Genomic DNA, 17,780 nt, shown 5'->3' with positions numbered 1-17,780 from the left:
AATGATAAATATTATAAAATAATAGAATGTAATAAACCTACTGATGTATGCTAATTATATAAATGGATAAAACTGGGTATAACATAATGCCAAGTGAATTGCATAAGTTAAAAACAGCAAACCCAATCAGATTTCTTCTCACCATCAGTAACTATTTTTATTGGGAGCCAGCATTCAGTTTAAAATAACCATTAATACTGCATTGAAGCTGTAGTAGAGCAGATGTGCAGCTGGTGAATACATTTACTTGTGAGTTGAAGGTGTCATCTGTAAAACATGCTCAGTGTTGATAGAAACATTTTATTAATTTTTTCTCTCTAAAAGACCGTGCTTGGTGTTCCAGGTGTCCCATGAATGTGGGAACACCATGGGAATAATCTGTAGGAAACTGCACTTAAATATGGGTGGCACTTCACAAACTAAGGCACCAATCTAATGCTGTACTGTACATCCTTTTCCTCACAGCCAGAAACCTCAATAACACCTTTGCGGAAGGGATCAGGCTACAACAGAAAACATCTGAAACTACTTACAATGTTGCTGGAAGTGAATCTTTTGTAAAATGCAAGTATTCTTTTTATATTTTGTTGCGAACAATAAGAGTATTTGCAAGGCTATCCATTACATTTCAGTACACTATTCACTATCAGTCATTGCCTAAAGCAATCCAAGCTTTAGACAATTCAAGTCTTGATATAATCGTAAATATTCCCTGATATAGAATGCAATGAGAGGAGGTCGGGACTGTTAACCCTTAAATATGTTAGTACTAGCATGTGAGTTTTGAGGAGTTAATTAGCTATTTTACAGACACTTTAATTTGTACATAGCTACAGAATGTGAAAGCCAGGACAACTAGTGATAAATATTTCAGGTGTTTTGTTTACACATCTAAACTTTCCCCTTGTTTCAGAATATCTTGGAGGATCTTGTGGTAGAATGGAGAGTAGACTAGCTTGTTGAAGGTCACCAAACGTCCCAACTTAACAGCAATCTCCTCTAACTCTTTGCTGATGGGTGTCAGACCTCCAGGGAGAGCCGGGGCACTCCGGTGGTCGCTTGACTCCAGGAAGCCAAGAAGGTACATCTGGATTCGTGAGTCTGATAGAGAAAGTAGAGTTTTAGATTAGAGTTCCTCACTTCCAAATTGAATCCACCTGCTTTTTGGGTTCTACCATGCTTTACCAATGACTTTGCGTATGGGGTTGTCCGTAGTCTTCGCAGCTACAATTTGGCCTTTCAATATGTTCTCTCTATCTGAGGAAAATGGTGAAAAACCATGCTGAGACAAGCATCCTCTGAGCTCCACACACAATTTCTCTGCAACCGCAGCAAAGGTTTCATCCGCATTAAAGGACCTGTTAAGGGAAAAGTACAACGGTTTATTCTGCAGAAGTGTGAGGCATTGGAAACACAGAGTAATTTCATCTTTAAACGTACGGAGTGTGCATCTCCGCTAACAGAATCTTAATGGTTTTCTTCAGTCTTTCCATGAGGCCTGGGAGTCCAGAAATGGCCTCGCCGGCACTGTTATAGACTATGAGCAGGACTGATGCCACCAGTGCCAGTTGCTCCAGCTCCTGCTGCATCTCCTGAAACCTGCCCTGATCCATGAGAAGAGTCTGTTTGATCACAGGAGGGAGAAAATTGAGGACAAGGCAAAATAATAGTTAAATTAGACTGTCCACAATAAAAAAGAATAGTGCTAGTTATTAGAAATGTACACTTTATATTTGTGTTTTGAAAAAAAGACATATTTTAATGAAAAGTTTTAAATGAATGATTCAATTGTCATGTGGCATAACCATGTAGTATTTTCCTAACACTTTGAAGATATGTGAGATATATATATATATATATATATATATATATATAATTAAAATTTAATTGAATTTATGCATTTAGCAGACGCTTTTATCCAAAGCTACTTACAGTGCAATCAGGCTAACATTTTTTATATATATATACACACACACACACACACACACACACACACACACACACACACACACACACGTGAATACATTTAAAAAATAAAAATAATTATATTATATAAATATATATATAAATATATATATATATATATATATATATATATATATATATATTATTTTATTTCTATTTTTATTTTTTTATAAATGAATAGATCTGAACATCATTGATCACTAATAATACATTACCTCTGGAAAAGACTCAGTATCATGGTCCCACTTTAACAAGCGTAGATAGGCATGATTGTGTAGAGTTAGTTGAGCAGAATTTGGTGTGCATGTTGCTCCACCCTCAGTTACATAATCTGCTGTGTCTTGGAGCCATTTCTGTGTGAAATCCAAAGCATCTGCAAACATGAATACATAACTGAATTACAGAGATTAGCATTTACTAAAGTGCATGAAGCTTATACACTTTTTATAATGCCCACATTAGTAGTTACATAACATTCATTGATTTTGTACAATTATTATACAACAAGTAAATGATTTTCCTTACTGGGTTGTTTCTCTAGGAACTCATGAAATTTCTTCCGCTCATATTCTACTGACTGCTGTAAGAGGTGAGGTCGCAGGCTGCTCACAGCAAAATTGGCCATATCGATTTTCATTTTGTCCAGCACTGCAAATATAGACCTGCAAATAAACAGGGATTTATTTGGAGTTGGAGTAACATGACCTTTACCTTGAACTGTTTAAGTGACTTACTTAAAAAGGGGCACAATGTCAGTGATTTCATGCAGCTGTTTGATGTCTTCATCACGACAGGGTGCGCAAAAGGTGCCCATCATGTCAATTATGAACTTGGCTACTTTATTGATGTCTAGAGCTCTGTTCTCCGCCTCCTGCTGGATCAGTGAGATATCCAGAGCCTCTTCAATTTGCCCTCTCAGTCGGCTCTGACCTGGCAACAGAAAAGACAGCAGGGTCTGGAAAAACAGGGGGACAGAGAACTAATGAAACCCTTCAAACATTTTGAGTTTGCGTTATGTGAACAAATATGTTAAGAAAGAATTAAATATATTCATATGCATGTAAGTATGTTGACTAACTATACCCATATATAAAATACTATAATATTTAATAATAACATTATTATTATTGTTTTATTGTAATTTGTCATTTTAATTCTATATAAATATGTGTGTGTGTACACGGAAAATATATATAATAATATGTATTTATAAAGAATACCTAATGCAATTTATTTAATTTAATTAATATCAAAATATGACCATGAGTAGGTCTGGATTCTTTCCTTACCTCTTTAATTTCACCAACCAGTGTGACAGCATAGCTATATGATGGTGGGTCATCATTCAGCTGTGACTCAAGGCAATCCCAAAATGCTTTGTGCATTATTTCTTTGACCGTTTTCTCCAAACTGAGTACACAGGAAAGATATGTTTAATCATTACAAAACATTTTCAAGTCAAACCATTTAAAATGTAGAGCAAAAAACAATATTTGACCACAACATGTATCCCTTTAGAATCACTGCATTGCAATACAATATAATCAGAGTTTTAAATTGACATTAACATTTCAAATATATGTTTAGAGAATTAAGAACTTTATGACAGTCTCATTACAACATTTATCATGTCTATTACCTTCCCTCTCCTGGCTCATAAGGCTTGACTTGAAAAGCCCTGTTCATCACTATCTCATGGGCCAGGGCCAAATTAGTGACTCCTTTGGCTGTTTCCAATAGCTCTTCCACTGACACAAATCTGGGTGGACTGGCTGTTAGTGTTTGAATGCAACGTTAACACTGTTAGATATAAAACTGACATGTATTTCTGAAGTGAAGTAATCGATTCTCTCCTTACACTGAGGGGTGAGTCTGTGAGGACTGGGAATATTTCTTCTGCTGCTCTTCCGGATCATCTCTTCCGATGTTTCCACAGTGTCATCCCGCCCATCCTTGTCAATCTTGTTCTGCTCCTCCTTGGAGGATTCGTCAGATTCCTTGGGCATCTTCTTCTGAAAACAAAGAAGCTGAGACATTAAAGGAATCTTTTCATAGTGTACAGCATCAGCAGCTCTAAGTTATCCAATTGCACACTAAAATGCCAACACTGAAAATTTTCTGACAACGGTGTGACGACGTAGTGTGAAGTTGTTTTGTTTATATTTAAAAAAAAAAGGAGGAAAAGACTAGAATGCCTTTTAAGACAATAAACAATTGCTCTATAATAGCCTCATCCCTCTATTAGTCACATTCAAATCTATTTTTATTTCGCTATCTACACCGCTCTGGTTTACTGTGCTGCGACATAAACAACCGCCCTCATCTCATTACTAAAATCCTGATCCTACGTCGCATCTGTCTGCACTCTAACGTCCGGTCATTCATTCAGCCAAAATAATACAAATTTCATTAGACTCTTTAACAGCTTACCTGGATTAGTTAAAGCACTGACCGCCCGCCTAAACGTTATTTTAATGCAACTGCAATACGCCACATAGAATCAAAATAGCAGCCTGGACGTTTTGTTCTGGATGAATCCATACAACCTGACGCACTACGGAAGTACGGTTCACACAGCTTCTTTGTAGTTTTTTTGACATGTTATTTCCAATGGGGCCAAAGATGTGTTTTGAAGCAGAGAACTACATTTCCCAACAGAATGACACTTAAGTCGCCCTCTAGGGACAGGGAGGGTTGGATAAAATGATTAAAATTCTAGATTATATTATTATCAAAAGCAATAAAATCACAATGTAATTAAATTTATATAATTAATTATATAATGTATATCATTATATATACAATTAAAGCAAGATAGGCGCTCTAATGTCTAGTTACGTTACAAAAAATTATTTTAGTTTCCGTCGAACCTGTAATGTTTTCTAAATATTTAGCTTTCTTTATTTTTATCCCAGGCATGTCATAAACGTGTCAAAATATGTGGTTATGTATTAAGGATATTATGTACTTAAAAAATACATACATAATGTCCTTTATTTAACCACGGTACACATATGACACTAGGTGGCAGCAAAGGCAACGTTTTTTAGCTCTTGAATGGATGACACAGGTACATGATTTAAAATACTAAAAAAAAAAAAAATCACGATTTGCTTTTAAACATAATTTGTGATGATGTTTGAGAGGAAAGTTCACAGAAATCCCAGAAGTTACTCAAGATATAGCATAACCGTAGCCAACCACACCAACTCCAATCAGTAACTTATGGCACAACAAAAATAAATAAATAAATCGACAAAGATTGTTTTAAGTATTAATTTAATACATTTATGCTTATTAAATTATCATTATCCTATCTTTTAAGTACTTGTCTTAAGCTGTTAAGTCACTAATGAGGAAAAATAACTAATATGATGTTGTGATAGTTAAGATAGCTAGCTATAGCTAGATTTGCATATTTTAATAAAACATTTGTAAAGTACATAAATATGCTATTTAGCATTTCGAAAATGTGCTATTTTTATTTAGAGTTATTAGAGTGGGTCCTGAATGATAAAAAAGTGTATAGCCTATTCAGCCCAAGTCCAAGCGTGAGTGTCACGCCAGATGCGTGAGAGCAACCCTGAAACAATAATTTACCATGTTAACTATAATGGCTTATGCCACCAGAACTGTATTTTAACAATATTACTTATAATAAAATGACTTAAAAATTACGAAAATGTGCTTCAATTTAGGGTAGTAGCTTTATTATAGTCAAAACCATCTCTTCTTAATATCTCAGAACAGTGTTTATAGTAGTACTGTTTATTTTGGGGTTAAAAGTCTTCTTGGATATTAAATCCAGATTTCTCCCTGCAGCAAATGTTTGATCAGCTGAGGTCAAAGGTTAAATCTGATCACTACTCTAACTTACAGCAGGTTTTCACCTGAAGTCCCGTCCACTGCCATTAACATTTACAGATCAGCAGCTATGGCAGTAATTTCGACATTATACCGCAAATAGGGAATTATTCCATTTTATAGATGGTGTCCTTTTAATTTTGACTTTCAGGGCTTATAAAGTTGTTTAATATGTGCTGAGGTGAATCAGCGGAGGAAGCGAATAAAGACATTAGCCCTCCAGGTCATTTGTGATAGTAGCAAATTCTAACGGGATCATTTATTTCCTGCACATGATTGATATATCAGCAGCGGCTAAATGGACGAAAGTTTTTCTTCTATTAAAACACAGGCTGAATGAAGACCTCCCACTTTCCAAGTCAGACATGATGATGGGGATACAGCGGACCAAGCACAGGTCAAATTAGATATTTTATGTAATTCCCTCTGAATGACAGCGCCATCTGTCCATCCGAACCCCTATTAGCCAATTTTCATCTTGATAGGTTTGAGATGGGATTTTAAAGGCTTCTTAAGACGACTTGAACTTTTTCTATAGAAGTGGTTTATATATTCTTAAATTTATGTAGTAGCATTGTTTTTGTCATTTGAAGACAGTATGATAAAACCAATATTTCCAGCTCTAAATTCTTATTGGATGAGCTAGAGCTGATATGTGTGCATCACCCAAGTAAATCCTTAAAAAAAAATGTCATTTGGATAAAATAAAATAACTGTTAATTAAAATGGAAATATATAAAAACCTAAACCGTTTTTTTCTTTATAGTTGCCAAGGCAACATTTTTTTTTTTCATTTAATTTAACTTAAATATAGGAAGACTTCTGCCATAAGATTTAAAATAACATAAAAGGTAATTGTGGCTTATTTTTATCTTACAATTCAGACTTTTTCTCTTGAAATTCTGAGTTTAAGTCTCACAATTGTGACTTTTTCCTAGTAATTCTGTTGGTAAAGCGAGAATTTATTTGTTTATTTATTTTGAGAAACAGAGTCACAATTACCTTTTTAATTTTTGATTTCAGTGGCGGAAATGGACTTAGAGTAATAAAGTTATCAAACTTATAGTTATCATAGTAATAAAGAAAAATATGGTGGTTCAACCCCAGATAGCCTACAATTTGTCTAAAATAATTGTATTTTTTGCAGGTTTATCTTAATTATTTCTATTATTTATTAATCACTGGAGTATTTAATCATATTGCTGCTGTTTTATAAAGCAGAAACACCAGATTTGATCTGTAGGTTCTGTTTAGATTGCCTGATTTAATGTCTGTTTGTTTTTCACCCCAAGTGCCATGAGTCGAGTGTGGACCCTGCAACAGAGCTTTTCTCCTTGGTAATATGGAAATATTCCAAAGTAGAATGATGTGTTTTAAATTATATACAAATCAAACTGCAAGATATACACACACTCCTGGTGATTTGTCTGTAGATGCAAGATAAAGGTGCTCTCGGCCAACCGAAGACCCCAAACATTGTTTTAGAGAATGATGGGCGTACCATCTAACTGCAAATACTGGAATTCTCTTGGTCTCTTGGAGGCAGAGTTGCATATTCACAGTGTATGGGGTCCTTTTCTGATTATATATATAATGTGTAAAAAATGATGAAACCTGAGAAAACAAAGCAAGAGATGTAAGATTGGAGGTAACAATGATGTGTATTGCATTGTTGTTTTTTAAAGGTGTTTGTTGTTGCATTACCATTAGTGCCCTGCCAGGCTTAGCAATTAATGATAACTATTTCAATTGATTAGCTGATCGAATGAGATAAAGACAATAATAACAAAACCTCAGTGTCACCTTCTCTTTGCCTCCACCCATTCCTATCCTGTATTTATTTAAAGAAACAGTGCAATAACTATGTCGGAAAGCAATGAAATTACTGATTTGAAACAATACTTGAAATGACTGAATTCAACTAAATACACTAGGTTACAGAAAGGAAGATATTTTAAGAGTCAAAGCAGGTAGAAATAACTCCTGTATGTTTGTTGTATTGTCATATTTTAATTTTTGTAATATTCTTTCACTTGTTTATCCTCTTAGAATTCATTTATATATCTATTTAATTAGGTACCGGTAGTTAGTATTTCTCTATTTGTCTTAAAAGTATTAAAAAATATATATATATTTTCACAATTAGCAAAAATATTAATACTTAAATAGTGTGATAATTATGACAGAAATCAATAAAATAACATATATTTTGAATATTTTTTTAAATGCCTGAATCAACCTGTTTACATCAGGTTAGTAAAGAAAGTATTTTAAGCCTGTATATTTGTCTGTTTTCATTTAACAAAATATTTTTACCTTTTTATCTTTTTTTTCATTCATATTTTATTTATTTACATATATATTTAGTTATCAGGATAAAAATAATAATAATAATAATAACATTTTAAAATATTTTCAACGCAACCCATTTTAACGCAAACTCGGTTTATTTACAAATATTTTTCTTAGCTGAGAAACCTTCATATTAGTCTTACCCTAAGATCTGTGCATATATACTGTATACTGAGCTTGAGCAATCTCAGACAAATATCAGCCCCCTAAAAGGCTGCTAAATGACAATATATTAGGGATGTCAGTCTATTAGTAACCGAATGGCATCATGGCTCTATTTGGCCTGCTCATGAGGAACTGAGGAATGTAATTTTGTGGGAGGAGTGTGATGAGTGTTCAGAAGACAGAATAGCGAGCAGCACTTTCTGTCCATCTGGATATGAGCCAGCAGAAGTTACACTTACATTAGAATGGGGTCATGCAGCAGGACCTGACAAATTCACATATTTGCTTGCACGACTGCTACCCTCAAGCAAAGCACTTAAAACCCCACGCTGGACATGTTTAAAGGTTGTACAAGCAAAAATAAACAATTGTATCTCTCTTGTTTCATTGTTATTATGATGTTGGTGAGGGACAAAGGCATGAAATCAATGTGCATGCCATCAAACTAACACTTGTAGGTTTATAGGGCGGGGGTTAAGATGGAGGATTTCCTGCCAGACAAACGCGCTCAGCTGAATGCCGTCTCTTCTTACCGTATGTTCTTTTAAGAGAGTGCAAAGTGTGTTCCATTAAAATGACTGTATTAGCTTGCGATGTTGTCAGTTGTTTTGCCAAATACAGGAAATTTGAACATCCAGCTGCTGAAAATACATTGTCCTTATGCATGACACTAGTCTTTTTTTTTTCCTTTTCATTCTAAAACATTTTATGTGTCCTTTGTTTTATTAGATTTCGGCTAATCACATATACAATCAGTTTCTGTTGTTAAAGATTTCAAGACCTACTACTTTTTTTTCTTGTTACCTGCAGACCCCATTTATTCAATTTATTGTCCTTCCATGAAACCTTAGCAGCTTTGCAAGTAGCACACTTTATTAGGAAAATATAAATAAACATGCAAATAAAAGCCATCCACTGACTTAAACATGCATTCCTAGATAAAAGCAGGCTTTATGTGAAATTCTCTTCTCTGATGTTCACATACCTTCATCAAATGTGAATCATTTCATTTCATATGGTCCTTTCCTATTATGATATTAATGATTGATTATGAAAACATTTGTGTTTTAATGTCTATTTTGGACACATGACGCTGAAACTAGATATGAGGAGTAGATTTGGAAACTATTGCTGGAGAAGCAGGAGTTGGAATGGGTAAAAGGTTTGTTAGGAATGATAGCAATAACCTAGGAATTATAGAATACCATTCATATGTCTAAAGCGTATGTGTTTATTGTTAACAGTTTATTCTTTTTCAGGAGTCTTTACAAAGTCAGATTTCTAGAATGTCAAATGAAAATTGTCACCTGCCGCTGTAAAAAAAAGAAAAAGAAAAGAAAAGGTAGTTCTGGTGTAAGGTGTATGCTCCCAAAAACATATGAACATATTAACTTAATAATTTAAAGTTTCAGTCCCAAATCCGAAAAAAATGAGGGAGAAAAGGTTGGTCACTTTATATTTCCATTTTAATCTGTTGTGCATTGGTTCATACATTTGTATGTAAACCCAGCAATTATTGTGATGTATACTTGAACACCTTGTCTTGACATTTCATTTACAGAATTATGGAAGATGTTAAATCAATAAAATGGTCTGAACAATAGTAATAAATAGAAAGTGTCACAGTGTCTGGGTTGTGTCCCTGGGTTTCCACTAGATGTCCCCCTTTCTCACGGTGTCTGTCACCTTATCACTTCCTGTTTCCTTATTTGGTCACCTTCCTCCTTGTTAGTAATTGATTGTTCCCCACCTGTCTCCTGTTCCCTCATTATCCTTCTGTGTATTTATACCCGGTCTGTCTGAGTCTGTGTTACGGAGTCCTTGTTTAATGTCCTATAGTTATTCATGTCCGTCGCTTCTTGCCTTGCTTTGCCTTGTCTTCGTGTCTTGTTTATGTTCAATATTCTGGTTTTGACCCTGCCTGGACTGTTTACCCCTTTGGTTTACCCTTTAATAAATGACTTACCTGCAATTGGTTCCCTCTCCTGTGTTATCTGTAACACCGTACGTGACAGAAGGACTCCGTCACACTAGGAACCAGCGGTATGTCATTTTTCCGTTCCCCAGCCAAGATGGCGGAGCGGCGAACCAAGTACCTTCGGTTGATCGCCCTCCGCCAAGAGGGCAATGAAGTGGGTGCCCTGGCTCAGGTGTTCTGGTCCCTGGCCGAGGGCATGGGCTACAACGATGCGGCCCTCAAGGACTATTTCAATGGCGGGCTGGATGATCCAGTGTCTCATGAGGAGATGGCGCAGTTAGAGACACTGGAATTCTGGGAATTCGTGCGCTACCTGCAGCATCGGCTTCGGTGGGATGCCCCAGCCACTTCGGTCTCTTCCGGCGGGGTGGTCGTCAGCCCAGCACCACTGCCCAGGATGGCAACCAGCCAAGCGCCACAACCCAAGATGGCCACCAGTCCAGCACCACTGCCCAGGATGGCTAACAGCCAAGCGCCACAGCACAAGATGGCCGCTAACCCAGCGCCAATGCCCAAATTGGCCACTTTTCCAGCGCCACAGCCCAAGATGGCCGCCAGCCCAGCGCCAATGCCCAAATTGGCCACCGGTTCAGCGCCACAGCCCAAATTGGCCACCGGTCCAGCACCACAGCACAAGGTGGCCGCTAACCCAGCGCCAATGCCCAAATTGGCCACCGTTCCAGCACCACAGCCCAAGATGGCCGCCAGCCCAGCGCCAATGCCCAAATTGGCCACCGGTTCAGCTCCACAACCCAAGATGGCCGTCAGCCTAGCGCCACAGCACCAGATGGCCGTCAGCCTAGCGCCACAGCACAAGATGGCCGTCAGCCAAGCGCCACAGCACAAGATGGCCGCTAACCCAGCGCCAATGCCCAGATTGGCCACCGGTCCAGCGCCACAGTACAGGATGGCCGCCAGCCCAGCGCCAATGCCCAAATTGGCCACCGGTTCAGCGCCACAGTACAAGATGGCCGCCAGCCCAGCACCACAGTACAAGAGGGCCGCCTGTCCAGAGTCATGGCCCAAGATGGCTGCTTGCCCAGCGCCATTGCACAGGATGAGAGTCTCAGTTGACCCTCCGGAGTCTAGTCAGGTTCCAGTTGACCCTCCGGAGTCGAGTCAGGTGCCAATTGACCCTCCGGAATCGAGTCAGGTGCCAGTGAACTCTCCAGAGTCGAGTCAGGTGCCAGTGAACTCTCCAGAGTCGAGTCAGGTGCCAGTGAACTCTCCAGAGTCAGGGCTAGTCACCGCTGATCCTCCAGAGTCAGGGCTAGTCACCGCTGATCCTCCAGAGTCGGGGCTAGTCACCGCTGATCCTCCAGAGTCGGGGCTAGTCACCGCTGATCCTCCAGAGTCGGGGCTAGTCACCGCTGATCCTCCAGAGTCGGGGCTAGTCACCGCTGATCCTCCAGAGTCGGGGCTAGTCACCGCTGATCCTCCAGAGTCGGGGCTGGTCACCGCTGATCCTCCAGAGTCGGGGCTGGTCACCGCTGATCCTCCAGAGTCGGGGCTGGTCACCGCTGATCCTCCAGAGTCGGGGCTGGTCACCGCTGATCCTCCAGAGTCGGGGCTGGTCACCGCTGATCCTCCAGAGTCGGGGCTGGTCACCGCTGATCCTCCAGAGTCGGGGCTGGTCACCGCTGATCCTCCAGAGTCGGGGCTGGTCACCGCTGATCCTCCAGAGTCGGGGCTGGTCACCGCTGATCCTCCAGAGTCGGGGCTGGTCACCGCTGATCCTCCAGAGTCGGGGCTGGTCACCGCTGATCCTCCAGAGTCGGGGCTGGTCACCGCTGATCCTCCAGAGTCGGGGCTGGTCACCGCTGATCCTCCAGAGTCGGGGCTGGTCACCGCTGATCCTCCAGAGTCGGGGCTGGTCACCGCTGATCCTCCAGAGTCGGGGCTGGTCACCGCTGATCCTCCAGAGTCGGGGCTGGTCACCGCTGATCCTCCAGAGTCGGGGCTGGTCACCGCTGATCCTCCAGAGTCGGGGCTGGTCACCGCTGATCCTCCAGAGTCAAGTCAAGTCACCGGTGATCTTCAAGGACTGAGTCAAGTCACCGGTGATCTTCAAGGACTGAGTCAAGTCACCGGTGGTCTTCAAGGACTGAGTCAAGTCACCTCTGATCTTCATGAACAAAGGCAAGTCACCATTGATCTTCATGAGCAAATGCAAGTCACCATTGATCTTCATGAGCAAATGCAAGTCACCAATGATCTTCATGAGCAGTGTCAGGCCAGCACCAATCTTCTGGAGTCCAGTAAGGACACCAGGGGATTACCAGAGTTTTGTTGTCCCATTGATCCCGCCGCACGGAGGTCTGCTCCGCCTTGGGGGGCTCTGGTCCTGACCACATGGCTGTGGTGTACTTCTGCTCCGCCCTGGGGGCCTTCCGCCCTGACCACACGGTTGTGGGGGTCTTCCGCTCCGCCCTGGAGGACTCTGGCTTCGTCCACAAGGACGTGGTGGTCTTCTGCTCCACCCTGGGGGGCTTCCGTCCTGACCACACGGTTGAGGTGGTCTTCTGCTCCGCCCTGGGAGGCTTCCGCCCTGACCACACGGTTGTGGTGGTCCTCTGCTCCGCCCTGGGGGACTCCAGTCTCCACCACATGGACGGTGTGGTCTTCTGCCCCGCCCTGGAGGGGCTTCATGTTGTTTTTTGTTTTTGTGTTCACTCCTGTCCCTGTTCCTCTCTGTGAGCCTGGCCCTCCGTCCCTCCCCCTGAACCTCCTCCGGTCCTCCTCCCTCCTGGTCTCTCTGTTTTGTGTCTACACTTCTGGTATCTGTTCCCCATGATTTTTTTTTTCTGGCCCTCCGTCCCTCCCCCTGAGCCTCCACCTGTCCGCCTCCCTCCTGGTCTCTGTTTTGTGTCTGTCGTGGAGCGTCTGGGAGCCGCTCCGTAGAGGGGGGGTACTGTCACAGTGTCTGGGTTGTGTCCCTGGGTTTCCACTAGATGTCCCCCTTTCTCACGGTGTCTGTCACCTTATCACTTCCTGTTCCCTTATTTGGTCACCTTCCTCCTTGTTAGTAATTGATTGTTCCCCACCTGTCTCCTGTTCCCTCATTATCCTTCTGTGTATTTATACCCGGTCTGTCTGAGTCTGTGTTACGGAGTCCTTGTTTAATGTCCTATAGTTATTCATGTCCGTCGCTTCTTGCCTTGCTTTGCCTTGTCTTCGTGTCTTGTTTATGTTCGATATTCTGGTTTTGACCCTGCCTGGACTGTTTACCCCTTTGGTTTACCCTTTAATAAATGACTTACCTGCAATTGGTTCTATCTCCGTGCCTCATTGGATCCCTGCCGTGACAGAAAGATAATTCTTCACTTTGCTCTAAATTTTGTTTCAATTTTTACTAATATGATTTAAGATCGTTTTTTTAATAATAGTAAGAAAAAAATACAATTCAATTATTTCTACTTCAGTTGTCCTGAATCCACAGCACTATTTCTGTTCATTTGTTTTGGAACTTTTAGAAAGGTCACTCTCAGCTCTTTCAGAGAAGAAAAGCCCACTAATACCCCTTTCTTCTTCTTTTACTACTGTCTTACAGTTGCTCAGGTATAATTAGGCGAGCTGGTAAGGATTTCCAATTATATGAATTGTTGACAGAGGCCATAGGAGTGGGAAGAATTAAAAAGGAGGAGCTGAGAGGGAGAGCGGATCATCAGGAGTAACGGATAAAGAGGGCATGACACGTGAACCGCCAGCGCCTCTGTGAAAATACCACTATTCAAATATTTTATCTCATAGCCTGGCTCTGTTTAACCTTTCAATGGTGGAAAGGGGAATCAGTTTGATACAGACAATCAAACAGTAACAGGCTGTGGTTCACATTAAAGCCCCTCCGGCATGTTTGGAAGTTGACTCCTTATCTAGCAGAAAGGAGCACTCAGCCGGGATGTTAAACAAAGGTCTTCAAACTCTTTGATGCAGTATATATTCATGGTCAGCCTTTGCCGAGAAGAACTGTTATTACTTGTACAGCCGAATGGGGATATTCCTCTAAGAAGGGAGGACAATGTGTTTTTAAACTTTTCAGGAGCAAAAGTTGCAGCTGCAGACGCAAACGAAAGACAGCCCCCTGAACCAGCTGGGAGAAGTGGATCTCCAGACAGTGTGCCATGGACAAACAGGCAAACTCGAATAAAATGGTATGACTGTCATAACTGACAAACATTGTCTTAGTGGAAAATAAATGAATAAATGTTAATGATTATCTTTTGCTTTTAAATGCTAGTATTTTCTCCAGCTAATTTAAAAGAGCTGGAAAACATTTCGTCTGGTACTCTTAATTTTTCTTCATTCACTCTGGACAGATTCAATGTAAAAAAAAAAAAAAAAAAAAAATCTTCTTCGCTTCGCATCATTGAACCGATTTGTCATTCTCTGAACAATAATTATTTGCCCCCCCCACCCACCCACACACAATTTATTTTTATTTTTTTGTTGAAGAGGCCATGCGAATTAATAAAAAGTTCACATCCATCAATGAAAAAAATAATAATCTACGATTAAAGCCTTGAAAGAGATAAAAAAAAAAGCATTGAATCATTCTTGTACCAACGATGATACTCCTATTGCTTTGTAAATTGATTTGCTTTGAAGTAAGAAGTAGTTCTACATCACTGTGTCACAAATTGTTGTACCTTTTTGCTTGATATTTAGGATTTGGAGAGGATCAACAAAGAGGTCGGTCTGCAAACCTAGAGAGGAACACTTCAGAATGTTCTAAAAGAGCAACAGTTACTTCAGAAGTAACTCATTGTGGTAGAATCTCTTTAAATTTAAAGGGTTAAACATAAAGGGTGATACCAGGATGTCTATAAATGTTATACTTTATGTTTTTAGGAAACAGAGCTTGACAAAAAAAAATGTACAATTAAAATACACAGAGAAGCAGGTAAACCTAATATTCAGTAAAATTAAATGAGTGAACTAAAAATCACTTTTCCACATTTACAACACACAAAGTGCAACTCAATAATATTAGGTATGTTCAATGCCTCCTTCTCTTTTATTCCCCCCATTCTTCTATTTAATTCACTTAGTCATTCACTGATTAAACCCAATATTAACATGACAAAAGCCAACTGATTTGTATTGGCCTCTCAGTCTGTTTGGAATCCTCTGTCCAGGTTAAATAAACACATAAAAATGTATTATTGCATTAAGAATTTTCTGGGTGATTAATTTCATTCCAGGTCCTTAAAACAGAGCATGAATTGAACCAATAGAGGTCTAAAGTAAAAAAACAACAACTTTGCTCACTTGAGAGTTAAATACCAAAATGTTAAACTTGACTGGGAAAAAGAGGTAAATGACAATTTCTGGAAAGCATCACAAAAAAAAAAGGATCTGTAATTGTGATCTGCCTTAAAAAAATGATAATTATCAGTTTATTTGTGAAATTTTAATTATACATAACATTTAATGTAATTTAAATAAAAGTGAATATTGGTGTTTTCAAACATATTCTACGATTGCAAATGTCAACGGAGTCCGGTCAAGAAGAGCTGATAGCTGAAGAGGCATATAATCAACTCCAGGAAGCGCACAACCAGCTGTCTATTTCTGCAGTTCATAAAGCCAAAGAAATGCATAACTCAGAGGTGAGATGATTATGTATTGATTCATAACCAGTGACTGTTTAATAAGCCTGTAGATTTGACATGGATAAATTGGTCTGAACTTCACGATGATTTTGAAATGGCATTTGATTTATTAAGTGATTTGAGTTCTAATCTAACAGTGGTCTTTTTTATCATAAGATTGCCATAAAAGATCAAGAAAATTCTCTTTGTTCAACATCTAATGAGATTAGCCTTGTGAAGGTGAGCAGTCTGCGTGAAGATCTTGAGGAGAGTCTTATTAGTCCTCATGATAACCTCGAACCAACATGTCACCCTGATCAAGACATTTCCGGCAAGAAAGAATGCACAGTTGTGTTCTCCAGCCAAGTTTGGCGCCAATATATAACTAATATTTTTATACAGAATGACATGAAGTGTAGGGAGTGTTTACCGGAGTCTCTTTATCAAGAAAGCTAACCTGTACTTTTTTTCTCATAATGATGCATGCATTTCATTTCCTCACACAGATGAAAGCATCGATTTTAAAAAGGCTAGAAAAGATGGCTTTTCTCAGAATGACAAAAAAGAAATTGACATTCCAATGCAGGCACACAGAATAGTACCTGTAGTCTCACCATTGGTTTCAAGGAACCTGAGGATGTCAATCCCATGATGAATTATCTGTCAAAGTTGTGTGATGAAACAAAAACCCCTCAAACCCAGTCCAAAGTGACACAGACAGTCGTCTTGCTGAGCTATCAGGGTCTGAAACCAGGTCTGTTTATAGTGTAGACAGCGACCCTTTGGCTTTGGAAACGAAAGATAGACAGCTGGAGCAGAATCTTTGTATTTCTGAAGTGACTGAATCTCAGACATCAGATAAACACATGGACAGCCAGGGATATGCTACATCTCAGTCCAAAGAAGTCAAAGACCACCAAACTGCCACACTTGAATTTCTCCAAACTGTCCATGAGGAGCCTGAAAGTACTGCGAGTGCCACAATACCTTCAACTACACTCCTTAATGATTCCAAAGATCAATTCTCACAATCTGAATTGATTTGTGAACATTCAAAAAGCCAGGCATCCCAAGTGGGTGGCTCGACTGAAACAAGCCTCTACAATGTGGTCAACGAGCTGGCATATGAAGAGTTGACTCTTGTTGATCCAACCATTTCAGTGACTGCAGCTGACATAGTGGTGGTCATAGTGGAAAATAACGATCAAAAATATGATTTCGAACCATTGAAAGCTCAACAGATTGAACTGGGTGTTTCTTCTGAAGAAGCCAAGATCACAAACCCAGGACAAGATCCTTCCCCTCCTGGGGATACAACAGCAAATGACCAATCAGATGTTGACCAGAAGAGCATTCCAGTGGTAGATACTTGAAACTATCCTGGAAGTAGAAGATATCAGTCATCTTTTGCATGGGACACGTTCATGAAATGGAGAAAGAAGCCACATCCAACACCCTTAAGAACTGACCTGTGGTCCTCTGGATTTCATGAGCTTGTTTCTCTATTTTTTAAAAGGATAAATTGACAAAAAGAGTTGTGTCTTGTAATGTAAATTTTTCACAGCCATAATGAAGACAATCTGGAAACCCTAAACGAGCGTCCCCACCAAAAGAGCGACCGTGAAGGAGAGTGGTGTTTTATTGAAATGTTAACAGAGAAAGTAAGTTTCCACACAGACCAGCGAAGAATCTAGTGAGTTAACGTAAGAGGCATGCGCTGCAGCACACGCTGAGTGCTTAAAGACAACTTCCATTCCCAGAAGTATTTCAGCAGGGTGAAATGGCAGCATTTTTCTCAATTAAATGTTGATAGAAAACAGCAGGACAAAAGTCTCTGAGTATAAATCACAGAGATGCAACCCAAC

The 17,780-nt window shown here is 39.8% G+C and overlaps 1 protein-coding gene and 1 pseudogene across 2 annotated transcripts; one reads left to right on the top strand and one right to left on the bottom strand.

Moving 5' to 3' along the window:
• Window positions 1-512: 512 nt before the first annotated feature.
• LOC132133433 (T-complex protein 11-like protein 1) lies at window positions 513-4,551 on the bottom strand. 2 transcript variants are annotated; one of them, XM_059546245.1, is made up of 10 exons: window positions 4,396-4,551; window positions 3,824-3,977; window positions 3,605-3,737; window positions 3,255-3,375; window positions 2,700-2,920; window positions 2,491-2,627; window positions 2,181-2,338; window positions 1,441-1,622; window positions 1,186-1,358; window positions 513-1,101 (listed from the first exon to the last, which is right to left on the bottom strand). In XM_059546245.1, exons 2-10 carry the CDS (start codon window positions 3,969-3,971, stop codon window positions 884-886), a joined length of 1,491 nt encoding a protein of 496 aa, XP_059402228.1. In that variant the 5' UTR covers window positions 3,972-3,977; window positions 4,396-4,551; the 3' UTR covers window positions 513-883. The 2 variants fall into 2 exon arrangements, with proteins under 2 accessions (XP_059402228.1, XP_059402229.1); XM_059546246.1 differs by having other exon boundaries at window positions 3,824-3,974; window positions 4,396-4,549.
• A 9,894-nt stretch (window positions 4,552-14,445) lies between these two features.
• LOC132133321 (uncharacterized) lies at window positions 14,446-17,288 on the top strand (annotated as a pseudogene).
• Window positions 17,289-17,780: the final 492 nt, after the last annotated feature.

This window comes from Carassius carassius, chromosome 50, assembly GCF_963082965.1.
Source record: "Carassius carassius chromosome 50, fCarCar2.1, whole genome shotgun sequence".
Classification (NCBI taxonomy): domain Eukaryota; kingdom Metazoa; phylum Chordata; class Actinopteri; order Cypriniformes; family Cyprinidae; genus Carassius; species Carassius carassius.
The sequence above is the reverse complement of the archived record's forward strand: the minus strand, read 5'-3'. Positions and strand labels throughout refer to the sequence as shown.

Bases quoted from the DNA above. Each gene is read 5' to 3' on its own strand.
- LOC132133433 (XM_059546245.1), bottom strand. From the start codon at position 3,971: ATGCCCAAGGAATCTGACGAATCCTCCAAGGAGGAGCAGAACAAGATT. The intron at 1,623-2,180 runs GTAATGTATTAT...GTGATCAAACAG, and splicing joins ATACTGAGTCTTTTCCAGAG to ACTCTTCTCATGGATCAGGG. The intron at 1,102-1,185 runs GTAAAGCATGGT...TTTCTCTATCAG, and splicing joins CCCCATACGCAAAGTCATTG to ACTCACGAATCCAGATGTAC.